General features: G+C 42.5%; 1 protein-coding gene across 7 annotated transcripts in view; it reads left to right on the top strand.

Moving 5' to 3' along the window:
- AEBP2 (AE binding protein 2) overlaps window positions 1-24,518 on the top strand; it is a 90,217-nt gene extending 65,699 nt beyond the window's left edge. Inside the window, exons 6-9 of one of the 7 annotated variants that reach the window (XR_013347121.1) lie at window positions 12,014-12,081; window positions 18,303-18,394; window positions 20,453-20,566; window positions 22,456-24,518. Coding sequence is in view for 2 of the 7 variants with exons in the window: in XM_077826577.1 (XP_077682703.1) it covers window positions 12,014-12,081; window positions 20,453-20,566; window positions 20,830-20,884 (237 nt within the window). In the remaining 5 variants the exon portion in view is untranslated. Of the gene's footprint in view, window positions 1-12,013; window positions 12,082-18,302; window positions 18,395-20,222; window positions 20,276-20,452; window positions 20,567-20,829; window positions 20,897-22,455 lie in introns of those variants that run through there. The other 6 variants (XR_013347122.1, XR_013347123.1, XM_077826577.1 and 3 more) reach the window with 6 other exon arrangements.
- Window positions 24,519-27,585: the final 3,067 nt, after the last annotated feature.

Genomic DNA, 27,585 nt, shown 5'->3' with positions numbered 1-27,585 from the left:
ATGTGTACTTTTTGCTCTTTGTCCCCTAACATACCTCGTGTAATCCTGCATGGCTGTCCCTTCTGGTTTCTCAGAGGGAGGCCATGCAGTGGAGCCCTTAGCACTGCAATCAATTAGTGGGTATTAGCAGTCTTGAGAGCTCAGTCCGCTTGATCCGGGCAGGGCAATGGCGAGTCTATGAACCCTAGCCCTCAGGCAGGGCATGGCACCAACAGTTAAGGGTTCTGAACTGAAATCGGGACAGAGTAACACAGTCTGTAAGCCAAGGCCCTCAGTCAGGGCAGCAAGCAGTTAGGGGCTCTGGCCTGCAGCCAGGACAGATTGGTAAGGCAGTCACGATGCTCAGGCAGGGGTGAGCACCAAACATAGGCCTCCTGGCCTAATGTGGGGAGGCCGCCGCCCCAGGAGTGCGGTCGCAGGGAGACCCCCCCACATCCTACTCCACCGGTCCCAGCCCAGGGCCCTAATGATGGCAGAGTGGTCCACCATTGGGTCAGCGGGGATTCACCTGCAGACTGTCATCTAGTTTCCCCAGGCTACTTCCAAACGCTGGGGAGGTACGTACCTCCATGCTGTAGGTGTCCTCCATCTCCCCAGGATTGGTGATCAGCGGTAGCCCGAGCCGCTTGTCGGTGCCTCGGTCGGCCAGCAGCCCTGGGAGCTCTGGCCAGTCCTCAGGAGGCAGCACCGGGAGCTCCTTCTCAATGTTGCACTCCAGCAGCAGGGGAGAAGCCTCTGTCTCTGTTGGCAGCTCCAGCGCAGCTGAGCTCCCAGGCCCACCTTTTGTACTTCCTCTTCCCTGTCCTGCCCCTCAGCTTCTGGTGGGGCAGGCACGGTTTTCCTGGCTCCGGAGCCGAAGGGATGGGTTGTGGTGCTTCCTGGTCTGTCTCCTCATACCCACCATCATACAGTTTTGCTAAACATTTATCTTTTGACAGCATTTACTGTCAGACAGTTTTCAAATCAACGTAGTTCCTTCTCAGAGAGAGGGTGAGGTAATATCTTTTATTGGACCAACTTCTGTTGGTGAGAGACAAAGTTTTGCTAAAGTGACCATTGCTTGATGCAGATTATCTTGCCCGTTATTATCCCATTTTGCCAGACCTTGACAGTGTAGTTGATTTGGCTCTCTGAGTGCTCACTGAGAAAGAAGGCATTGAGAGCTGTTTGGCAGAATCTTAACCTTAATAAGGCAAAGAGAAAGTTGGTAGGCTGGGGGAAGCAACTGAAAGAAATGGTAATGATGGTACAAGCCAACGTTTTGTTACTCAAGTTGTGAATATGAGCATTTTCCTAATCTCTTACGTGCTGCTACATGTTTAAAATGTTAGTAACCAGCACTTGTCAAGGAGGTAGTGATGCTTCCTTTTGATTATAACTCTTGTGAGTTATCTGTGCCCTTTTTTTTCTATTATTGTGGTGCTGTATAGGTGTGGCAGTACTTTGAAACCCTTCAAAAACTTCAGCCTCCTTACTTAAAAATGCATCTTGCTGGGAGCATGTTACACTCATGCATCAGTATATGCTTTCTTCCAGTATGCACACATGGTGTTGACTTTGATCTTCTCACGCCCCTTATGGATTGAGTTCAGTACATCTTAGAAGTTACATATATGAGAGAAAGTGAAAGGAAATTAGAAAGGAAATTATTTATAATGTAAGTTTGGAGGTGCAGTGTTTCCAGGGTGATTCTGGCCATTTAAAGTTACAGCCGATCAAAGTTTGAAACTCTAATCCAGCACATTTTAGAAGTTTTCTCTCCTTGGGTCTTAAGACAGCAGTTTGAAATCAGAAGGGAATCTCAAGTTGACTGTCCTTAGCTATGTTCATCTGAGGACATATAGGTGGAACAAGTTTTTCTCCACATAAGGTCCTTGAATTTGGTACTTATACCCTTCGTCAGGACATAATGTTGACGACTAGGGAATGCTGGATGTTTTACCAGTGAACCCAGCTTGACCAGTGTTGGGGAATCTTGTGTGATTATTTTAGATTTTCTTGTCTGGGAACTATGTTATTGTTGGCATGGTGTATTAAAAAAACCCCAAATATGAAATAACTTTTTATGTGTCTGAAGATGAGTACATTGTAGAAGTTTAAATATTCATACAGTGCCTTTAATTTTTCTACTGGAATGCTCCTTAAAATTACAATGACGATAGATACAGGGTTTTATAATAAAATGCAAACAATATTTAATTTTCTGTTTAATTTTAAGCTAAATTTACATAACCATGTGTTGAACTGAATCCTTTTCTGTATGTCACAAACTAGTAAAAATAAGATTGAATACTGTTAACCTAAGAAGTCAATATGGTTTCTAATTTTGGAATTCTAGGGCTACAATGGCCATTTAAATTTACTGTAGATCAAAGTTTGATATTCTAAAACAGGGGATTAAAAATCTCAAAAGGGCAAAATTCATTCTATTTTGATAAAATGAAATCTCAGTGAGGAAGGTATTCTTTTAACATTCCTTTAATTCTGAATTAATTTGTTGTTACCCCATCCACATAAGCTCGTAACCCAAATACAATATTTAGTTATCTTAATCTTTCTTTGTAAGTCATTTTCTCCAGACCCTAGTGGTTTTTGTTGCTCAGTCTCAGAACTCCAGTTTCATTATCATTCTAGCTGTGTTATATCCAGTATTCAACACAGCGAGCCAGATTCTTTGGTCAGATAGAGCCATTCTTCTTCGAGTGCTTGCTCATGTCCACTCAGCATAGGTGTGTGTTCTTGCCTCATGCACCAGTGCTGGAAGTTTTTTCCCCAGCGGTATCCATAGGGAACTGGCTCTGGCGCCCGCTGGAGTGGCGTGCACATGCCGCAGTATATGGGGTGCTGCTGGCTCCCCCCACTCTCAGTTCCTTCTTGCCGCCAGTGATGGTGCTGGCACTGTTTCTGCTTCAGCTAACGCTGTTACTTTCTCGTTCGTGCAAACTCATTAATTCTTGTATTATAGTGTATATAGTTTTCTGTTAGCGTTAGTAAATCCCTTAGCTATAGCTAGAGACTTCGTAAGTCCCGAACAGGACTTTGCCTCAGGACGGGGCATGCCCTGGTCCCCAGGCTTTTAAGCCCTGTGATCGCTGCAAGAGGTCCGTGCCCATTAGTGATCCGCACAGCAGCTGTCTGCGTTGCTTGGGCGAAGGGCACGTTAGTGGAAAAGTGCAAAATTTGCCAGTCCTTCAAGCCAAGGACTAAGAAGGAGAGCGCGATATTCGTTTAAGAGCGCTCCTTATGGAGTTGGCCCTTACCCCGGCGGTGGAGCAATGCTCCAACTCTGCACCAAGCACTGTGACCTCAGTACGCAGTGCCTCATCGGGACCGTCCACTGGCCTGCACCAGTCCCCATCCGTGGCTCCAACCAAGAAGCCCAAGTAGGAGGGACAAGGCCGGTCTCCAGCCTCCCCCAAAGGTGCGGGTAAGGACCTGTGCCGAGCAACTCTTCACCCCCATCGGGATTTCAGGCCCAAGCTCTGGTTGAGCAGGGTAGCCCAGCCCGCTCCCCGCCAGCCACCCCGGATAGTGACAGAGGCCTCCGCTGGCTTTGGGTACCGTCCGCACCGGAGGCCCTGCAGGAGATAGTGTTTCTTCCCCGTACTTCCCACACCAACTCCTGTAGTTTCTCGGTCATGGAGTAAACCTGTGTTTGGACCACCACAGTCTCCATCTCAGTGGCACCGTTCCCCGTCGCGGGGGACGTTCCACCAGCGCTCGCCCTCTCGTAGCCGTGACGCCGCTGACCTTAAAGGCAGACAGCGCAGTCCCATTCGGTCCCCGGACCTTGGGCACGGGCAGAGAGGCTCAAGGCGCAGCTCGCTGGCAACCGGGCCCAAACCTCTAGAGGCACATGCCCCTAGTAGGAGTACCGGTCCCGGCACCCAGTATTTCTGAGACCACAGTACCGCTCTAGGGACCCATTGAGGGATTGACGCTACCATTCGTTGGACCGCCACCAATCCCCTAGAAGGGCATCACCCTGTGCGGGTGCTTCGTGGCACCGGGCCTGTTCTGACTCCCAGTACTGTTGGTCAAGTGCCAGATATAGATTGCTGACTGCAGGCCGTTGTGGCTCCATCGAGAGCCACCGGTCCCCAAGACCCCGTTCCAAATCAGACTCCAGATGGAGTGACCGGCATCAGTCAGGGCAGAGTCACCATTCCTTGCTATCCTGGTCTCCTGGAGCGACTGCTCAGGATCCAGCCCTGGTTCAGAACGAGGTTCCCTGACAGTGGGACAAGCTTCAGTACCAGGCACAGTGACCAGTGCCGTGGTACCCATGAATAGCCCTTTCAGACGGCCTGCGCTGTGTCTGGAGCCTCAGAGACCAGATGCCTCTCTCTCCTACCCTCCTCCAGTGCACGAAGCCTTGGGCGCAAGGAAGCCACAGGTTCAAGAGGGAGTAGGGGAGCAGGCCACCAGGGGTTGCGAAGGACCCTACGGCACCAGCATCTTCCTCGTCGCCAGACGAGGCTATAACAGGGTCCCCTCTCCCGGTTCCTTCGGATGACGCTAAAGCGCACCAGGAACTACTGAAGAGGGTCGCAGGCAACCTGGGTCTTCAGGCGGAGGAGTTAGAGGAGCCCTTGGACCCTCTCTTGGGCGTCTTAGCCACCAGCCTTCTCAGTTGAGCTTGGCCTGCAATAAGCAGGCAGGCAAGTGCTCATTTTGAGCGTACGCCTGAGGGCGACCTGCCTGACTGGGCAAGGGCTCCCTGTCCGATGCCTTCCTCCTGCCATAGGCAGGAAGCCTGACGTACACGTTCCCGCCGATTCCACTCATCAGCGAGGTCCTAGCGAAAATTGAGAGAGGAGACTTCAGGTTATCATGATCGCCCCAGCGTGGCCTCGCCAGCACTGGTTCGGGACGCTGTCGAGCCTGGCAGCGATCCCTCTGTGGCCTCTGCAAACTGACCAGACCTGCTGTCACAGGATCATGGTAGACTCTTACACCCCAACCCTTGTGTACCTCCACCTCAGAGCATGGATGTTGTGAGGCTGAACCCTGAGGAATGGGCCTGTTCGGAAGTGGTCCAGAAGGTCCTCCTTGAGAGTAGAAAGCCCTCGACTAGACAGACTTACCGGTCAAAGTGGATGAGGTTCTGTTGCTGGGCGGCCAAACAGGGCATCTTCCCTTGGCATTCTTCAATGCAGTCAATCTTAGACTCCCTGCTTCATTTGAGGGGAGTCTAAGTCTAAGACTCCTCTATCAGGATGCATCTGCCGGCCATTTCCACCTTTCATCCGCCAATCCAGGGCAGACAGTGTTCTCTCACGACATGAGGGTCAGGTTCCTCAGCGGTCTTGAGGGACTTTTTCCACAAGTTCGATCCCCGGTTCCTCATTGGGATCTCTACTTGGTTCTGTCCAGGCTCATGGACCCGCCCTTTGAGCCTTTCGCTTCATGCACCCTGTCCCACCTATCGTGGAAGGTAGCTTTGGTGGAAGTGATGTCAGTAAGTCAAGTCTCCAAGCTGCGAGCCCTGACCTCCGAAGCACCGTATATGGTTCAGTTCAGGCCCCACGCAGTCCTCCTTCCCATAGTGGTGTCTATTTTCCACATGAGCCAGGACATCTTTCTTCTGGTCTTCTGCCCCAAGCCCCATGAGACTGGTGAAGAGAGGCGCCTTCACACTTTGGATGCAAGAAGGGCCCTGGTTTTCTACCTAGATGGGACAAAGCCTTTCTGTAAGTCGACTCAGCTTTTCATCTCTACAGCTGATAGAATGAAGGGCCTCCCGGTGTCCACACAGAGCATTTCCAACTGGATCACCTCTTGCATTTGCACATGCTGTGAGTTGGCGGGAGTGCCATTTGACCAGAGCACGGGCATCTTTGGCAACCTTCCTGGGACACTTCCTGATCCAGGACATCTGTCAAGCCGCAACGTGGTCCTTGGTGCACACGTTCACACCCCACTGTGCCATCACTCAGCAGATCAGGGACGACGCTAGGTTTGGCAGAGCTGTGTTGCAGTCTACACGTCTGTGAACTCCTACCCACCGTCGAGGGGTACTGCTTGGGAGTCACCTAAGTTGAATGGACATGATCAAGCACTTGAAGAAAAGACAGTTACCTTTTTCCGTAACTAGTGTTCTTCGAGATGTTGCTCATGTCCATTCCACGACCCATCCTCCTTCCCCACTGTTGGAGTTTCCGACTAGAAGGAACAGGGTGGCGGGAGCCGGTGGCACCTTATATACCGTGGCATGTGCGCGCCACTCCAGGGGGTGCCGGAGCCGGACCCTACAACTACTGCTGGCGAGCACACACACCAAAGTTGAATGAACATGAGCAACACGTCTCGAAGAACACGAGTTATGGAAAAAAGCAACTGTCTTTGCTGCTCAGGAGGCACAAAGAGGTGTACAGATTCTGGAAGTAAATGCCAAGTGAAGAATTCACTTTAAAAAAGGAAACTCTTCATTGGCATAAACCCAGTGGAGGTGGTATCTGGTCCAGCAGGAGGTGTGCCAGAGTAGAAAGCAGGGGCAGAGCTCTGCTATGCTAATCTCCCACTGGTATAATTTAGAATAGCCTCAAGACTGCTCTGACACCAGGGCTGAGCCAGCTCACTAGCGATCACCCTCCACCCCCTGAGCAAAATTCAGAGGCTATGGAGAACTGAACCTAATATTCTACAGCTCTACAGAAAGGAATTGTTATTCACTTGCTCCATGGTGTGATACTCCAAAATGTTGATGACTGTTTTTTGCTGCCATATTGCACTGCAAACGTCTTAATTTCCTGCTGCGATCACGCTAGGTCTCTCAGTATTACTACTTCCTGCTTTTTCTATCCCGTTGGTGGGATAATTTCCCATATTTTTGTGCAAAAATATAGGAAGCATCTAGTTTTTGACATTTAATAGTAATTTGTCAATAATTGCCACCTCCCTTAGTAGAAGGTACTTTACGAGTGTAACCTTTGATGCCCATCACTTTATGAACTTGTTGCAATGCTAGTTCTTCTCAGACACCGTTCTTTTATGCAATTATTTTCTTGTTAAAGAAGCCAAAGGTGAAATATTTTCTAAAAAACAGTTATAAACAATGTGTATGGTATAATTAATGTATTTTATTTCTATGGAAATAAAAACTGCATTTAAAATGTCCTCAGAGGCCAATAATTTTCTATATCCTTGACTTTATATCACGTGTGTCTAACATATTTGTTCATTATTGTGGATTTCTAGCCAATGGCAGTGTTTTCCTGTCTTTAAGCAAAATGATTGTGAATAATCCATGTTTTTCAAAAATCCTCATATCTCTTTAATTAAAAAACTAGTAAAGTAGATGCCAGCCCTGGAATCTCAGGTGATGAAAGACTACATTCAGAGGCAGAATGCTTGGAAAGCTTAACAGTATATTAGACAATTATACATATTTGAAAATTTGTACATTAGTGTGATATTAAAAGCAGCTGTAGATGAGTTTTTGAAGGTACAAATAAGGAGAGAAAAATACACAAACGTTCTAGTAAACCTAAATGTAGACCTCAATTCTATGTTTTGTTTGATACCTCGGGGCATGTTTACACTACAAAATTGACTTGACCTAACTTACTTCGGCATACAGCTGCCACACTAATTACATCACTGGTGCATGTCTACACTTTACTCCTTGTGTCAGCAGTGCGTGTCCTGACCAAGAGTGCTTGTACTGATTGTACTGTCAGTGTGGGGCATTGTGAGATGGCTTGTGGAAAGCCTATAATAGTCAATGTAAGCAACAGTGTTAAGTCAGCACAGCAGGGCAGTTAAGTCAGCGGAGCAAAATGTTAGTGTAGACCAGTGGTTCTCAACCTATTTACCATTGTGGGCCGCATATGCAGCTCTCTTTGTGTAACGTGGATCACATCCACACAATATATATCCTACCTGTATGGCACAGAGGATGTCACATGGGCTGCAGCTGTTGCTGATCGGGCGACAAATGGGTTGTGGGTTGAGAACCACTGGTGTAGACACTTACATAGGTCGATATAAACTGACTTGCATCGACCTAGTTCTGTAATGTAGACCAGGCGTCGGTATAATTAAATTTACTATATTTAGTTTTATCTATGATTTGTATGATTGGCTTTTCTTTTGGTAAATGAAATCACCCAGTTTTGTCTTCTGTCTTTAAGTATCCATTGGTAACTTAAAAGCAAGCATAATTAGAGTCGAAATATTTTTATGGAACAAAATTATACAGAAAGCCTTTCCCTGGCAAGAAGACTAATTCCTGTTTTGTAGTGAAGGTGAAATCTAATTAAATCAATTCAAGTGACAGGTAACTATCAGTGTTCTTATCCACAGATAAGCACCATGTCATCAGCCTAAGTGTACTAGAAAAAAAACAGTTCAAGCTTATTCTGAAAGCGTTCATGCTTTCTGTCAAATCAGCTTAAAGGAAAGGGGATATGAAATTGAATCAAGTCAGCCTTTTGTTATGAACGTGACTGCACATACCTGGAAGTGTAGGCATATCTGGAGACTTGATTACTCTGAAAAAAAATTTTTTTTACACTGTCCTGTTGATGGCATGATATTGATGAATGAGTCAATCTTATTACTTTCTAGAATGGTTGCATATAGACCACTGAAAAGGTAGGTCAGTTCTCTGAATTCATAGTGTCAGTAGGATTGTAATAGAATCCTAGTGCCTGGGTCTCCACTTTCAAATGTCAGGTTTCAGAGTAGCAGCCGTGTTAGTCTGTATTCGCAAAAAGAAAAGGAGTACTTGTGGCACCTTAGAGACTAACTCTAACAAATAAATTCATTAGTCTCTAAGGTGCCACAAGTACTCCTTTTCTTTTTACTTTCAAATGTGTTACACGTGATTTGAATAAAGTGAAAAAAAGTTGTCATTTGAAAGGTTCAATATCAAACAAAGTGGAATTTTTCAAGTAGCAAATTAACCTGTCTTGTGCCTGCTCATTCCTTAGTGTCTGAAAACATGCAAAATTGTTACGTAACAGTCTCAATTAAGTAAACAAATTTCTATTGATAGTTTGATTTCAACAAGCAGGGCTTATTTGGGACAGCAAGATCACTTCAGTGGAATTTAATGGTATGTGCTGGATGGTTGTCCCTTTGCAATATTGAAGCTGCAGAATTCTGACATGTATACTTGCATCTGCAGCCAGCAATTTCTGTGTACTCCTGCTGTCTGCCACAATGAAAACAATCTTTTTTTCTATCTGTTTCATTTTGTTACTCTGAGACTCTTCCTGTCTTGCAAAGTGATTAAAATAAGTTTAGCATCAGTGTCTGGGTGATTAGTAACATCTTCCATCGTGGTGAATACCTTCTTAATTGCACAATTTTTGTATCCAAGAATACAAAGGATTTAGTCTCTCATTAAGCAAAGATGCCATTTTCTTTATAGTTGTCACAATCAACTTTCAGTTCTGAAACTGATTTTCCCCCTCATTGCCTCACTTCTATATTATTTTTTAAGAAATTTGTTTGTTCTTCAAATTATTTATGAGGTCTTTGAGCAAAGGCAGATCTTCTTTTATTAGATTCCAGGGGCCTTTGACAAGTCATGTGAAGTGTGACACTTCCAAAATAGTGTGTCCATTTTTTTTAATGTTTTGGTTAGGCCATATTTTTTTTCAGCTCTCTTGGCCTATAGACATCACACTTATTTTATTTTAGAGTCCTGGAAAATATGTCATGGATAGGACTAGTTTGGAGAGGATAGCTTGGGCATTAGTTGCTTGGGTATGGTAACATGGGAACTGCTTCGGTTCTGGCACAGTTTAGGAACATCATTTTGAAACATCTACATAACTTCTTGACATTAGATTTTAATCCTGCACATTTTGCAAAGGCCATTTGCAGAACAAGTGCACCTACCTTTAAAAGCTCAGCAGTAATCTGTGGATCGGACATACCCTGAATTGGTAGCGTCACAGGCTTTAGAGTCTCTGCCATGGATTCGATGGACTGCCATGCGTTCATAGATGCATAGGAATTGTTAGGATTAGTGTTTGTACAGCTCTTCGACAGTGTGTGTGTGCATAGTATATAAGTGTTAGGTCCAGCCTTGGAGAGCCAAAGAACAGTCCAGTACATGAGAAAGCAAGCAGCCCACCCTGGATTGTACGTTATTGGAAAGTTTAATGTGAGTATTAACACATTGGTGTTAAGGAAAATACACTGCATGTGTAAACTGTCTGCATTAACTTGTATTTTAATGCTTTTTTAATGCTTAGGTTTCATCGTGTTTTATTTAAATCTTGGCCAAGACTTTGAAACCTAACTATAGGATCCCATATTTAAAAATCTGGCCCTTGACTGTAAGGATTTATTTTGTGGGAATAGACTTGCAAGTGCTCTCCAGTACCAGCAGGATAGAGAATGGTTTGTTTGCAAATAATTAATTTTATGATCCTCTGTAGAACAGTGAGTCAAGTGAATTTCTGCCAAGAATTTCTGATATGCTCTCCTACTGTAAGTTAGTCTGAATTGTAAAAACACAATCTTCATCTTCTCCTAAAAACCCTTTGTGGGGAGAAGCATTTTCTGTTTGAATATTACCACCTGTGTCCATGTCTTCTGCATTTTAAATGTCTTGGATGTTACTTTTGGGGGAGCTGGAATCCTGTGCAACCTTAATTTGTGTATATACACTTTTATCTGTCGAGAGAGAGAGAGAGAAAGAAAATGAACTCTTGGGGGCATTCTGCGCCAACAAAATAAAAAGCGTGTGCCCCCAAAAAAATCATTCTGCACATTTCTTTTGTCAAACTAACACTACATAATCATGCCCGTTTCAATATTTTGATAATTTTTTTTCAAAATACCTAAGTATGTCTGTAACAATATAGACCAACACACACATTCCCCCAAGAGTAGAGTGTTAAAGAAACCCCTGTGACAACCCGGTGTCCCCTGTCCCCCACGCAGAGTCCAGCCAGGGGGCTAGACACCCTCAACCCCTTCACCACCACCACCACTCCCAGCCCACCGGGGGGCGAGGGGGAGCCTCCAACCAATACACCCAACCCCCCCCCCCCTCCGCAGATCCCAACCACGGGGGCCTCCCAGCCCAGATATATTCTCTCCTCCCCCCCCCCCCCCCCCCCCGCAGAGCCTAGCTGCGGGATCCACCCTTACCCGGACACCCATCCCCCAGAGCCCAGGGATCCAGAGGGATAAACAGCCTGATGCTCTGTCCCAGGCTTGTATGGAGTTTCCTGTGTGTCACCCTCTCCTTCCCTCAGGGCATGCTGGGAACTACAGCTGCCAGGAACCCTCTAGCTCCCTCCCCCTCCTCCAGCATAGTCTTCTACGTGCAAGCTGGGCTCTGCAGAGTCCAGTGACAGCGAGCAGCACTTCAGCCCATTTCTGTGGGGGAAAGGCAATTCTGTGCACACACCGTTAATTTCTGCAAAATTTTGCATTGTGCAGTGGTGCAGAATTCCCCCAGGAGTAACAGTTTGTAGGTACAAGGGGGAAGAATTAAGATTGCATAGACATCCATAAAGTATTTCCTAACTTTTGAGTGATTTATTCTGCAATCTGAATAAATTAAAGGAACATTAGGTTTTGGATACAATGTTGGAATGAGATTGTAAGCTCCATCAGGCAGTAACTTTGTCTCCTTAGGTATTTCATAAAGCATCACATTCATGTTCATAACTATACATAAAATGTGTGGATCTTATTCACTAATTTCAGTTTTGAAATAACTTTGCAAAATCTTGACTGATTTTTAAAAAAAAGTAAATTTCAAGATACGTCTGTATTTTCATTCACTGATTATTGGATATGTCAAATACGAAATTTTAAGGGAAATTTAAATGAAAGGGTTACAACCTTACTAAGAACTATTTGAGCAGTTCTACACATAGATTTCTTATGCATATAATTATCACGGTCTTTGATGAAACAATTTTTATTTCCTAAATAGTTGTTTCAGTTGGGATAAAACCTAGCAAGGGAATATAAATGTGAGGAAAATATTCTGCAGATTTGATTTTTAAATCATGTTTATTTTAACTGTTAATGTCAGGTAATAGCTAAAAGAAAAGAGGAGTCTGGAAAAATAAAACTCTTGCTTCACTGGACGCCAGAAGACATGTGAGTATATACATTGTCAGTTATACTATTTGTATGTGGAAGCATTTACAATCCAGTTAATGTGCTGTCCTTTATTATTCTTTGAATATTTAACAATACATTTTCTGTGTAAATTTATTGGGGTTTTTTAAAGTAACCTGGGTGTTTGGAACAAAACAGTCATTAACTTTCTCCTTTGTCTAGTTGATCATCTTCTGTTGCCAAGTCATTGAGATGATCAATTATTATTGTCTATGTAAATGCCTTTTTAAAAATACTTTGTTTTTCCATAAGCAGGTGTACTTGCTATATTAGACCAGAGTAAATGTTAATAGGCAGTGCTGCTAGTCGCCAGTGCCATTAATCATTGAAATGTGGAATTACTAGGGCTGTCAAATGATTTAAAAAAATTAATCGCAATTAATGGTGATTAAACAATAATAGAATACCATTTATTTAAATATTTTGGATGTTTTCTACATTTTCAAATATGTTGATTTCAATTACAACACAGAATACGAAGTGTACAGTGCTCACTTTATATTTTTGATTACAAATATTTTCACAGTAAAAAAAGAAATAGTATTTTTCAGTTCATCTAATACAAATACTGTAGTGCAATCTCTTCATTTCTAAGTTCAACATGTAATTACAACTTTCATGATATAGAATGATGTACAAAAAAACTGCATTTAAAAAAAAAAAGTACAACTTTAGAGCCTACACGTCCACGCAGTCCTACTTTAGTGAATCACTCAGAAAACAAGTTTGGTTACAATTTGCAGGAGATAATGCTGCCCGCTTCTTGCTTACAGTGTCACCTGAAAGTGAGAACAGGCTTTCGCATGGCACTGTTGTAGCCAGCGTCACATGATAATTACGTGTCAGATGCGTAGTACCTCACTCTACTCAACTATCGGTGTTTTATAAGACCGATATATCTGTAAAAGCTACGTAGAGGTTGAAAGTAGAATCCAGAAGTCACTGTTGTAGATTTGTAATAATCAAGTCTGTGCACTTCTTCAGCTGGCTTAACAAACACTTCTCCTCCTCTTCACATAAGGACTCAATATAAGTGCCTTCATTAGCCAACTTCTGGACTGAAGTCTTTTTCTTCCAGTAAATTATAATATATTTATATTATATTTAATACGTTTCAATTAGTATTCTATTGTTTAACAGTGCAGTTAATCGAGATTAATTTTTTTTGAGTTAATCGCGTGAGTAAACTGCGACTAATTGACAGTCCTAAGAATTACAGATGGTTTTGTGACAAAGATAGATAGAGATAAATGAAATGGTGATTGTTCTGTCACTGTGGTTTATCTGATTCTCAGTATGTCAGGTGTGAGGAAAGTGTCAGGAAAGTGAAATAGCAACATACTGCATAAAGTGGACACATAATAGTATTGTAATTGGTAATACACAGCAGGACTGCAAAATACGTAAAGCAAATGCTGCAATGTCGCAATAAATTTACCATGGGAATATTACATTTTGTTGCTTCAACTGTAAATTGTGTAATGCTGCCATTTTGGATTCTCCTGTTTTAACTAAGACACTAAGGTGGGCAAAGAAAAACCCGTGACTGGTCTATGCCAGCTGATGTGGGCTGCGGCGCTGTTTGATTGCTGTGTAGACTTCTGGACTTGGGCTGGAGACCGAGCTCTGGGACCCTCCCACCCTGCAGGGTTGTAGAGCTCGGGCTCCAGCCTGAGCCCAGAAGTCTACACAGCAACGAAACAGCCCCACAGTCTGAATCTTGTGAGCCTGAGTTGGCTGGCATGGGTCAGCTGCAGGTTTTTCTTTTCTGTGTAGACATACCCTAAGAGCAAACTGCTATACTGCATTTGAAGCTTTCTCAGTGTGTTTGATTGCTTTTTCTTTTGATTTTGAATGTTCTTCAAGTAGTGTCCTCCATGTCAGGATATGTGCTCCTGTGCGCTCTGGATCGGAAATTTTTCATCAGCAGTGTCTGCGGGTCCACAACGGTGTTCTCATGCTCTTCTATGAGGTCATATCAGGAGGGATGGACCTGCTGCCACTCCAATTCCTTCTCATTTGCCTATGGCTGTGTTGTGACATCTGCTAGCTAACCTCTTGGTTTGCTATCCTGTTGCTAAAATTTCTTTATTTTTGTTTAGCACAGTTTGTGCTTTTATAAAGGGGGGTTTTCCCCTTCCCTTTTTTTGCCTGATTCAGACCTTTGTTTTTTCTCAGGTCTTTGGGTCATGGCCTGGAATTTACGTTATGCCCAAGACCCTGGGCTTTAAAGCCGGCCAGACCTGCCATGGGTCTTTCCCCCACAGAGACAGTTCAAGCTGCTCCATTGCCTTGCGGAATCTTGCATCCCCTCCCAATCTAAGATCTGCTCAGGATTTAAGAGCAGATCGAATAAATTGAGGAAGGACAGGTTCAGACACCTGTCAGTGGAGTGCTCACTGAGACCTGTGGGATTCAAGTAACCCCCCTTGTACATCAGATCCTCAGAGAGCTCTGGTGATAGTCTCTACTGGCAGTAAACGAAGACCCTGCAGGCCTTTCAAAACCATCTAAGCCAGAAGTTCTCAAACTTCATTGCACTGTGACCCTCTTCTGTCAACAAAAATTACTTCACAACCCTAGGAGCGGGGACCAAAGCCTGAGTCCACTCAAGCCCTGCTCTCTGGGTAGGGGGGCCAAAGTCGAACCCCAAGGGCTTCAGTCCCAGGCAGGGGGCCTGTAATCTGAGCCCCAGTGCCCAGGGCTGAAGCCCTCGGGCTGAAGCCCCAGCTGGTGGGGCTTAGGCTTTGGCCCCATGCCCAAACCGAGTCTAAGCCAGCCCTGGCAACCCCATTAAAACAGGGTCACTACCCACCGTTTAAGAACCGCTGATCTAAACCATTGAAGAAGAGAGGGCTTTCTTCCCCGGAATGGGAGAAAGGAAAGAGAAAAGTTACCCTCAATCTGGGTCTCCGGGACCTTGTGACTAGTTATGGGAACTACTGAGGCTCCCACCAAGACCACAGCCCAGGCTAAAAAGGCCATGCCATGTACCGAGAAACCATCTGGTAAACTGCCTAAAGTGGCACCTATATTAGCATTGAACTCTGACTCCGAGATATAAGGATCCCAAGTCAAGTCGTAATCGTTGTCAGTACTACCTCCAGCCGCCAGACATGAAGGAGGCACCAGTTGTACTTCAGTAACGTCTCTGGTACTCCTGATGTTTCCTATCCAGAGGCCCTGGTACTGTCTCGTCTTTTGACCCTTGAGGACCTTTGGATTCTGGAGGAGCCTGAGCCATTGTTGCTGAGGGGTACTGTGAGATGCTCCCCACTGGTACCATCTTTCTTGTTGGAGCCTACTTAACCTCCACTACCATGTTCAGTGTTCTCTTGCCCCCGGTACCATCACTGCCTTTAATCCCTCATGGCTCATTGCGGATACACAGATGCATTTCCAGTGGTATCAATTGGATACCATCTGATATCTTAATATTAACAGGGTCTGGTACTGATGCAATTAAAGGACCCATTTCAGGACTCTGTACTCATTCAACCACAGGTAACTGGCACCATTTGCCCCTCCAGTTGACACAGGCAGTAACTCCTTATCAGATTCAGAAGTGTCTATTCAGAGTTCCCCTTTTGAGCCTCCTTCATTTGGGGTTCACCTTGGAAAAACTTTTAGCAGGGGATACACCCAACCCTGGCAAGGAGAAGTAGGGTCCTGTCTCTTTCCCTCCATCCAATGTGAAGTGCAGATGATTCTGCTTGAGGCGAGGATACAGGTGGAACGCAGTGGGAGATGCCCTAATAGTTCTTTGGGCTCACATACTGCTGTATGTTTAATCCTGACTCCCCTACTGCTCAAGCATCTAAACATAGCAAAAAAAAACTGCATAAAAGGATACACTTCTGGACTTGGTACAGTCACTGATCTATACTTCCTCTTGCATCTTGTCTGACTGACACTCTCAATTACTAACTCAGTTTAAAAATCACAGGATTATCCCTGAATTCACCTAGTTGATATAAGTCTTCCCTCCCTCCATTGTGGGGTTTTCAGTCTTCACCTACCCAACCATGATGAGGTTTCTCAAAGACCTCTTTAAACTTCTTCTCTCCAATTAAAGAACCAACTCCACCACAGGAACTCCAATTTAGTCCTCAACGCACTGAGAAAACCCCCATTTGAACCTGTGGTGAACTATTTTCTCTTCCATCTGTCTGTTAACACCTCATTCCTCATACCCATCACCTTGATCAGGAGGACAGGGGAGGTTGGGGCCTTGATAACTGACCCACTGTACATGGTGTTCTGTCACAACAAGGTGACTGTATCCATGCCCTCGCTTCTTTCCTAAAGTTTCCTCGGGATTCTACTTCAGCCAAGAAAATCACCTACTGTTCTTTTATCCCAGGCCTGACTCTTCAAGAGAAGATGTGAGCCTTCATATACTGGATGTAAGAAGAGATCTTGCCTTTTATCTAGATAGCACTAGGCCCTTTAGGACTTCACCCAGATTTTTTTTCAGTTGCAGAACACATCAAAGTACAGGTGATTTCCCTTCAGACTACCCAAATGGATTGCAGGATCCATCTTAAAGCCTCAGGGTTTTGTCCCCTTCCAACTGGCTGACTCCACCAGTTGCCATGCTGAGAAACATATGTATCACAGACAGGGCCAGCTCCAGGCACCAGTGAAGGAAGCAGGTACCTGGGGCGGCCAATAGACAGGGGCGGCACTCCCTGCGTTATTGGGGTGGCACATCCTGGTCTTCGGCCGCAATTCGGCGGCGAGTTCTTCATTCCCTCTCTTCCAATTCAGTGGCGGCTCAATTGGGTTTTTCTTTCTTTTCTTCGCTGCTTGGGGCAGCAAAAAAGCTGGAGCCAGCCCTGATCACAGACATCTGCAGAGCAGCACCCTGGTCTTTGAGACACACGTTCTCCCTGCACTACGCTCTTGTGATTGCTTCCAGAGCTGATGCTGTTCTACATTCTGTAATGAATGCACCTCCTCAGCTCCCTCCTTTATGATGGAGGTACTGCTCAGGAGTCTTTGTGGCATGGAGCACCCATAAGGACGCTACTTTGAAAAAGGAGAGGTTACTTACCTTGTACAGTAACTGGAGCTCTTCAAGATGTGAGTACCTATTGGTGCTCCACTACATGCCCTCTTTCCCTTCTGCTTTTGGAGTCTCTAGTTGGACTTCTGTGGTTGAGAAGGAACTAGAGTGGCAGCGGGTTCACCCCTTCCTATATGCCCTTGTACTGGGGCACGAGGGTATCTAGGTAACAAGCGTGCAAGGACCTGTGGCCACTGCTGATGACAGAGCTCCATTCCAAAGTGCACAGTCATGCACACATCCTGCTGAGGACACATCTCAAAGAACTCCAGTTACTGTACAAGGTAAGTAATCTCTCCTTCTGCCAGATTTCATATGACAATGGTTTCAGCCCTCCTCAAATAGGTTTAAGGCAAATAGAAAGTTTTAAGTATCAAATATTTCATACATCATTGATTTACTTTTCTAAAATACTCTACTATAAATGTGGATGAGAGCTCTCTCTTTCAAATAAGAAAAGTTCTTTTGTATGCAAATATTATAATCCTAATTATATGGAAAAGTGGAATAATCTTTTTATTTCCACCTTGTTCTAATATTATTAGGAGACCCATTAGAAGTGTAGTTTAGCCAGTGTTGCGCAATCCCTGGGTTTTCCACAAGTTTTTTTAATGAAGTTACTACTTTTTCTTCTCAAGGTAAGTAGAATTATAATAGGTCCACATTCTTGAATCCATGCTCTTGCATATGACTGGATCTGGAATACGTCAGAGCTAAAATTCAGAAAATTTAAATGGCTGCATCGGTAAGGTGGCATGCGCCGTCCTTCTTTGGAGACTTTCAAATAAAATCCCTGTGGTACTGTCGATCAAAGAAGCTCTAGTTTTGTAGCAATCATCATATAATTTGAAATTAGTCATGGATTTTCAGGTTTCAAGCATGACACTATCATAAGTGAATTTCCATTTATTATTATTTCCAGTAATTGCATATAATAGCTCTGCATTCATTCACTCAATCAACATCTCTTGGAGCAAGGGAGTATTTTTAGATTCAGTGATACTTTTGATCAAATAAGAACTGAAGATTGATGCAGATACCACTGTGATGAGCAGGTGTAATCTAAATAGCATAGATCTTCTAAAGCAGGTAGGCAAACACATGTTCTGATGAGGTGGTTTTAACCCCTCAGATTTTCAGTGTCCCAACTGGTCGTGTGCAAGAGCATGAACCCAACGGTGTGGATCTATTATAATTACTGTCTTCAGAGAACAAGGATTACTGGTAAGTTATTTTTTTCTTTCCTGGAGTCGTTGGCATTTTGGTTTGGTGTTGTAACTACCTGTGGCCTTTTTTTTTTTTTTTTTTTTTTAATGTGCTGCTGTACTGTACAGTAGTGCAGGATGATTGAGTAATTTTCAGCCAGGAATGGGAAGGGTAATATAAATATTTCAGCTGCCACTAAGAAGTACTATTCTTGCCATTTCATTGGGCAAGATTGAGTCTGAATGTATTAAAAATAGAACTTAATATCTTGTAATAGAATTATAAGTTATGAGAGTGTTTATAACAGTACTATAACACATACTTATTCCTATTACAATACAGGAGATTAAAAAGTTATTTGCTTAATTAATTAATACCTGAAAGTTTCAGGTCTACGATCATTCTAATATCAACAGAAATATGATTTAAATGTTCAGTGCAATATTTTACTTTTAAAGAGTCATGCTAAATTTCAATATTTCAATTTAAAGAAATGAACAACATTTTAAAATCTATCGTAGAGTGTAGAAGAGAAGTTACTCAGATACGTTAGACAATCCCATATTTAAAGCAAATGTAAAGAGTGGAAATTCTGGTCCATTTAAAGGAATGCTGTTTCAACAGAAGTGAACTGTTACCCTACTTTTCCAAGAAAGCCAGTCAATTTGCATGTTCTGACACAATAATCTTGGACTACACCTTTGTAGCTAACTTGATAGTAGGCCTAATGTATTAGTTGTAAATCCATAAACATTCTGTACTATCTGGTGTAGGTAAGAGTCAGGACAGAGCGCCAGATGGCATGTCTTCCCTAATAAACACAGGGAATAAAAACTATAGTTGATTTTGGGGGTCAGAAAAAGAATCTGTTCTACTGTATTTTCTCCATCTTAAGTGTTTCAAATTGCCTCTTAAGCTTACAAAAGGATTACTTTTCATAAATTGCTATCTTTGGCCATTTGTTCTACGTTCCAGATATCTCTTGTATGAAGTTTATTTACTTCTGTTTCCTTTTCAGCATCAGTTGGTAATTTCTTGTTTTTAATTTAATTTCCATTCCAAACATCTGACTTAGATCAATCCATTGATTTCTTTTCAGTATTTTCTGTGCCACAGGCTCCCTTAGGAACAGTTATTACTTATTTGTAAAATACATTTTATAGACACTTCTTTTTACATTTCACCAATGTTCTCTGTAAAATGCATGCATATATGGCCATGCAACATTCTTCCATATACCGTGCATGTCACAAACCTTAGCACTCACAGCTTCCTAAGCAGCAAAAGAAAAAGCCAGTTTTAAGTGGACTAGTTTTGTTTCAGAGCATTGTTGAGTACTAAGAACTGGGCCAGTGTGTTTCGTTTGTCCCCAGCCCTTACCCATGAGCCTCACTATACGCAGCACTGGGACTACCTCTAAATTTAGGTAGTAACCAGGTTCTACTGTATCTCACCCTAAGAACAGTTGAAATACGAGATACTGAACATGCTTGAAATCAGCTGTCTGTATATCAAAAAAAAGAGAATTAATACATTTTACTTCATTATTTTGACTCAGGAAATCATATTTTGATGAACATGTGAAGTAAGCTTTAGTTTTATGAAAATTAAGCAGATAACCAGTAAGTTCATTGGTCCAGGGTGAAGCTCAGGGCATTTAGTATTCTAAATTACCATTACCTAATACTTGAAAAATCAAACATACTATTTTTGTTTTAGTTTTGAGACTAAGTTGAATTTATTCTTTTTTGTTAGAAGTCACTGTGTGCTTTTCTTTGTTTTACATTTAAAATGCCAAAATTCTGAAATTCAAGATACAAGGACATTATTTTATTTTTTCATCCAGTATTTCTAAGGAACTATAACTTCAGCCATTAGCGTCTCTTTTGCATTGTAAAGGTAAGGAATGTATGAAAATTCTGCTGTCCTTTTACCACCCCAGTGGGGATGCTATTTTAGTGCTTGGAATTTGAGGTTTATATTAAAATACTTCATAAGTGCAAGTTTGCCACATACTTTTGTGGTGAGGAAAAAGGATTGATCTTTTTTGAAAATTTTTATTTTATTTATTCATAGTCTGCCTGATGTGTGGGTAAATGAAAGTGAACGACATCAATTAAAAACTAAAGTAGTTCATTTATCAAAACTACCAAAAGATACTGCCTTGCTTCTGGACCCAAACATATACAGGTAACTTCCTAATTTTAAACCTCTTACATTATTGAAACAAAGTCTTAAGCCTCGCTTAACTTTTTGATGCCAGAAGCCAAGATTGCTAATGCATGATGCACCAGTGCAGGGGACTTCAATCCTGCCAGTGTACAGGGGTTAAGTTCTGAGGTTTTAAGTCTTTTCAGAATTGCTTAACTTCTTGAACTGAACTCTAGTAACTGAGAAACAGGGAATGTATGTATTTACCAAGTGTATTTTACTTTTTTGTGCTTGGTGTACAGAAATTCTAGTAAAGGAGGTACATACAGTGGAATCCTGAAAGATCACTTCTGTTAAGATCACATACTGGTTTGTATACCAATTTTTTTAAAGTCCAAATTTATCTTTTCATATTTTACATTCAGCTGTAATACATGCAGTATTACTTTGGCTATGTCTACACTACAGCCGGATCGATGCTCTGAGATCGATCCACCGGCGGTCAATTTAGCAGGTCTAGTGAGGACCCGCCAAATTGACAGCAGATTGCTCTCCAGTTGACCCCTGTACTCTAACCCCGACAAGAAAAGTAAGGTAAGTTGATGGGAGAGTTTCTCCTGTCGACCCCTGCAGTGTAGACCCCGCGGTAACTCAACCTAAGGTATGTCGACTCCAGCTACGTAGCATAGGTCGACTTACCGCGGTAGTGTAGACATAGCCTTAGAAACCTGTACTTGTATACAAGTACTATTTTTTTAATACAAGATTCTTTAGCCTTTGGGGTGGGGTGAGGGATAGTACATGTCTTTGAGCAGTACACACGTGTTTTTAGGACTTCGGATTGGCTTCTAATCATCACATTTCTAATATTTTCTTGTTATTCCTTTGTATTAGCGTGCTATACTTAATCCTATAGATGCCCACAATTGTATCTTGTGTAAAAAATATTTTAAAGGTAATCTGAAATGCTTTTATTTCTTTTTAAACCAGTTAAGATCCCAAATCAATAACAGGATGATACATGTGTAGGATTAATTATAAAAACTTAAATTGAAAATCTGGTTGTTTTCCATTTACCTGCCATGTTCAAAGTTCAGTGTTCTTGTGTTTCTTGACATCACTAACGTCTAAAGTAATACACAGAACACTCAGCTGAGGTCTGGATGTGTATTGAGCCTTTCAGTTCACCTTCATAGTCAATTTACTTCACTAATCAAATTAATGGATTTTGAGTATGGAGAGAATTAATTTTACTATATGTTCGGTCTCTCTAAAAGTAAGTATTTTAAATACTTACTTGAATATGAATGACTGATGTGAACTAATAATTCATAAGTGTTATGAGAAAAATTAGACTGTATCTTGTTTTAAAATGTTTAACACAAACTGTTTTTATTCCCTGCTTTAGGTATTAGTTACGTGTAATTTTATGGCCCAAATGGAATTTAACTGATGTCATATAGATCAATTTGTTTATTAATTTATTTTTTGCCAACTTTCTAGAAGTTCTCATGAAAATGGTTATGATGATCCTTTCAAATGAAACTCTAATGTTTTTTGGGCTAAGAGATACCCCAGTAAAACTACTAAAATTCCCCCCCAGGAAGTAATCTAGAATTTTAACTCATGGAATTGTGTACTGATAAATATTGCTCTTTTGGAAACCTCACAGTATTGTTTGATCAAAGAACTGAAACTGGAGCCTAAAACTTGCATGGGGGAAGAATTATTGAGGGGATACTAGTCACAGTACAAAGGCTGAAATAATGGATCCTAGTATGGGGTTTTTCTAAAATGACATTTGTTTGAATAAAATTTTATGAAAATAAATTGTGTATAATCATGATTCCAAAATACTCCATACACAGCTATATTGAATCAGCTGTTGAGATGACCTCGAACCATAAATGTATCCTCTTCTTTTGCAGAACAATGCCACAGAAGAGGTTGAAGAGGTAAAAACCAAGCAATTGGGGACACCTGCAGTCTTAGTCACTGACAATGGAATTAGAAATAAAGTTGCACATTAGTCAAGGCCCCCCAACCCACCCCCATCCTTTTTTCAAATCCTTAGATAATATTTATGCTTAGTGTAAACATTCTGTGAATGAAGTAGATGCTTCTGTGGAATATATTAATATATTACTGTATATCCACATTGTCATGGAATGGTACAGTGGGAGACTGAGCAAACACTCTTCTGGCAACTTAGTGGAACAACTAAAAGGCTTTGCATGCTTGCTTCTTTAAGCTGCTTTTCTTTTGTTAGTATATACAGTAGTTTGATGAAAAGAGGAAGTAACTAACCATCACAACTTACACAGTTCCCGGGAGAACTCTTAACAAGCTGCTAAGAGTTTAACACTCACCAGACAATGAACAAACTACCAAGGCTTTATCCTATTACCTTCTGAGTATGGTGGATCGTGATCAATCGTCATTTGTACACTTGTGCGTCCTTTCACAAAAACTAATAAGAGACATTAAATGATGTTTAAACAAATGTTAATGGAATGCTTGTTTTTCCCAATCAGCTATAAATTCATATATCCAAGTAAGACTGAAAGGTGTTGTTAAGAGTGTTGCAGTATGTCTGACCCTTTTTCAGGACTAGTACTGTATGTTAATGAGGTCTACTTTTATGTAATCTTTATTACTGAACGGTTTTTGAAAAACCTCTACTTTAGCAGTTAGTGAAATTGGTGTTTGATTTTAATTTTTCGACCTTTTAAGACACTGTCACTTGTACAGTATATGTTTTTTTTTATTTGGCCTAATCTTTTCTAGATGTAAAGAAAATGATATTTTTTTAAAACATCTAGAAATTCAACCTTTATGCACCAAAGTTGGCTTTGAAAAGGAAAATAAAATCACTTTCTTGCTTAATAAGCAAGAAATCATGGATTTTTTTAACTTACAGAAATAGAAATGTGTGTAACTTGTTAGTCTTGTATGGAGACAAAAATGTTGCATATAGATAATAGGACATTGCTTGTAAATAATTCAGCAGATTTGTAATATATTTTTATATTATGAAATGTACTGTAGATGTTTTTCTAGAGGCATGAAAGTTAAAATGTATATATTATGTTAGAAAATATGGAAGGATATTGTAATTCACTAGCGCTGCCAGAAGAAATGTTTAAAAAAGCACCTTCCTAACAACAACAAAAGTCGTTTGCATACCTAAGGGACTATGTACTACTGTTAATATCTGTTGTAAGAACAAAAATACATTGAACATCCTTCCCAGAAATCTTTGAAGGATGAACAGAACCCATAATGGCACTCCTTTCTGATAGTGAACGTGAAATCAGTCATTTCCTTGCTGTTGGAAGGAACTAATGTAAAATATATGTGCAGTCAAACTGCAGAATTAGTCTTCCTTATTGGGGAGGAATTTTCACGTTACTACAGTGAAACGAAAAACCAGCAGTTTTTACACTAAAATTTTATTAAATAGAATAAAACTTAGAATTAATCCTTTGGCTGCAGGGTTAAGTGTTTCCTAATATAATACGAATGCATTCTGCATTGGTACTGACACAAGAGACTTGCTTGGCTCCAACGGGTTAAATATGTTACTTATATACATGAAAAATCTTATCAAACAAAATGAAGTGCAGATTAAAAGCACCACTAATATAAGATGTTCTGGAATGGTTGGTTAATAAATAAGGGTATTATTCATAAGATTTGTAGCAACCTGACTTTATTTTTAAAAAAAGTACAGTGTTTTGTTTAATTTTTTTGCTTGAGCACTTCATCTACTGCTTATTCTGTACCTATAAAGTAATACACAATCTCTTTTTTTGGTTCTTTTTTAAAATTTGTTATAAAATTGCCAAATAGAAGTGTTTCAGATATAGTTTGTATTTGTATTTTTTTAATTTTATTGCTTCATGAGTTCCTTGTAAGTCATCTATAATTGACAGATGATTGTAGACCTTGCCTGAGTATTTTTTCTAATAAAACAAAGCAAATAACCACATGTTAGCTTCCAAATTGTAACCATTTAATGAAGGTTTTAAAAGAGCTGAAGATATAAATTAAATATCTTTTTAGTTTCTCTGTAAATGATGGAATGCACACGTAAGAGTTGTTGGATATAAATCCTGTACTATACCTGTAAACCATTAATAATCAACCGGTGATTGTCTGTTCTTGCATTTGAGAAAAGCATTCTGTGATACCCTAATGATGCAGGAGTTGCCTGGGGTGGGACAGAGGGGCACGAGGGTGGAAGAGTCCATTTAAAACCAAAATGCAGGGGGACAGACAGAATTAAATCTGAGTTTGCACTGGTAACAAAAAGGTAAGTGCATTTTTTTTGCTTTGTTTTAGCTTGAAGAAAGTTTCTGAAATGATTTATGCTTACACATATCCACTTTCTAAATATATCTAATTCTTTTGTGTCTGTGTGTGCTTCAGATGCAAGAATTAAGTGCCAATGATTTGTTGCTCCAAACAAATACCAACTTTGATAGAGGTATACCAGGCACATGCAACAGTATTTCCACGCATCTGTCTGAGTGACTAGTTGAATGTTACTTAGTATTTTTGAAGAAGAACATTAATTCTCCAGTTTGGACTAATTCAGGCTGTTTTCTTTTTTCTTGGTATTACCCAGATATATAACTTTTACGCATGTTTTTCTGTTCAGAGATTTGTTTATAGGATGTTTTTCATAAGGGAGAAGCCACCCAAATAGTTCAGTCAGAGAATGCATTTTCTCATTTTGTATGTGTGAAGGTTTGCTGCTTTTCTACAGTATATGACTGACGGGTTCACCCAGGGGTACCACCTGGAACTGGGGTACTTCTGAGCCCTCTGACCCACCAGCCTGGGCTCCCTTTCACACTGTATTGCTGTGACAAACTGCAAAGGCCTCCAGCCTGCACTTTCACCAGCATTCACACAGGTAGGGGCACACCCAGGCTCTCTGACCACCAGCTTCCCAGCCTAGGATTCCAGAGCAGTACAGCACTGTCCTGCCTTCGTCAAATCTGGCCAGTATATGGGTTTGATACCCGGTCCACCTCACCCTCATTCTGAAGAGGACAGTGCGCACTTGTGGTAACCAAGCAGAGATTTCCCCCAAGCACTCCAGTCAAAGCTCACTGGTTTAGATGGAAACAAAAGAGATTTTAAGTGAGCGTAAGTGATAGCAAACAGATCAAAGCAGATTACTGGTCAAATAAACACAAACTAAGCTTAATATACTAAATAGATTGGATATGAATTAGCAGAATCTCACTCTGAGAAAGGATACAAGCAGGCTGCAGATCCATGAGCAAGCTGCACTTGCTTTACTGCTTGGAATCCCCAGGTGTTTCATACACAGGTTAGAAAATGGCTGTGTGGGTCCAGCCCTTCCCTCAGTTCAGTCTTTGTTCCTCAGGTGTTTCCAGGGGTAGTCTTGTGTGGGGAGTGAAGAACCACAGATGATGTCACTCCCCGCCTTATATAGATTTTAGCACAGGGCGGGAACCTAAATTCCTTCTAAGCTGCACAGCTGTCTATTAAGCCCTGTGGCCAGCTTCATGGCTGCAGTGGGGAGAGATGCCTCCCCCGTAGAAGGGACCTGCGGCGGTTGGGGAGAGGCACCTTTCCCTGCCAGCCCCAGCACAGACAGTAGGCAGTTTGCTGACCCAGTTATATGTTTTTTAAAGAAGTTTGGAAATGATTAAGCTTCATGGCATAAAACAGCCTCTCACTAAGGGTATGTCTACCCTGCAGTGTAAGCCTGGGCCTAACCCAGGTTGCGTCCACACACCAAGTGTGTTAACCTAGGGCCCCAGGACCCTGCAGGGCTGGAGGGTCTGAGCCCATGTTAAGCTGGGACCTAAGGTCTGAGCCCTATTGCTTTCCTGTGTGCATTCTGCCACAGCTTGAACTAGGTCCTGGAAGACTTCTGGGTGTATCCCAGAGTTCCTTGGGGCAACTTCTTAGTCCTTTTTATGCCAACAATATGGTGCAGTACAAGGGTTCTCAACCTTTTTCTTTCTGAGACACCCCTCCCCTCCCCCAACATGCTATAAAACCTCCAGGGCCCAGCAGGGAAGCGGGGGAAAGGCTTCAGATACTGGGAGGCTCAGGGCTCCTGGCTTCAGCCACTCGGTGGGGATGGGGGGAGCCAGGCAATCTAATGCCAGCCTTGCTTTGCAGACCACATGGAACTGGCTTAGAGATTGCAGCCCCCTGGTTAAGAACCGCTGGTGCAGTCTATTGCACTTTATTGCAAACAGAAGCCACACCTCCCTTTGCAAATGGCAGCAGCTCAGGTCAGTGTTAGCCCATTGTCTACAAGCACACTACCAGAGAGCCTTCAGGGTTTTCAGTGGAGACTGATTAGAAGAAGCTTTTTGCAGAGAGAGCTATTTTCTGGTCCTAAGAGCACAGCCAGATTTTGATGCAAGGGCCAGAGAGCAGAATGGGGACTAAGCAGCTGATTGAAAGATGACCCCCCAACATCCCAGCCGTTCCTGGGGCTACATGTGCAGGGGTGCCCGGGCAGCTGCTTGGTCCCACTCTGCTCTCTGTCCTTTTGCTTCTGGCGGGTGACCCTCCCCCCCCACCCCTCACCGGCCCCTGTCCTTGGGGCTTTGTGTGCAGGTGGGAGGCAGCTCCCAGCTGCCAGGATGTTGGCAGGTCATCCCTCCTCTGGCTGTGCTGACCCAGGAACTTTGTCACTTCCCCTACCTGCAGGGCAGCTGCTTGGTCCAGCTCTGCTTTTTGTTCTTTGCGCCTGGGCCTCTCTGCTGTCCGTGGTGCTACATGTGCAGGGTTGCACAGGCAGTGTGCGCTGTGAGGTTGGTGAGTGGGAGCCAACCCCAGACCTTCCCACAGCCTCCTGAGGATCCCTCATCCCTGTTTCTTGGGGTTCGGTGAGGGCAGGGATAAGGTTTCCCTGGGGACTGCTGGAGCACACTGCGTTCCACGCCATGGGTGTGCACTTCACCGCTCTGCAGCTGGCAGCAGCCAGGCTTGTACGGGGGTTCCTCTGAAACCTACGTTTCATGTCAAACTTCAAAACAGACAGAAATAAATTTAAAAAA

The sequence above is a fragment of the Eretmochelys imbricata genome, chromosome 1, assembly GCF_965152235.1.
Source record: "Eretmochelys imbricata isolate rEreImb1 chromosome 1, rEreImb1.hap1, whole genome shotgun sequence".
Taxonomy (NCBI): domain Eukaryota; kingdom Metazoa; phylum Chordata; order Testudines; family Cheloniidae; genus Eretmochelys; species Eretmochelys imbricata.
The sequence above is the reverse complement of the archived record's forward strand: the minus strand, read 5'-3'. Positions and strand labels throughout refer to the sequence as shown.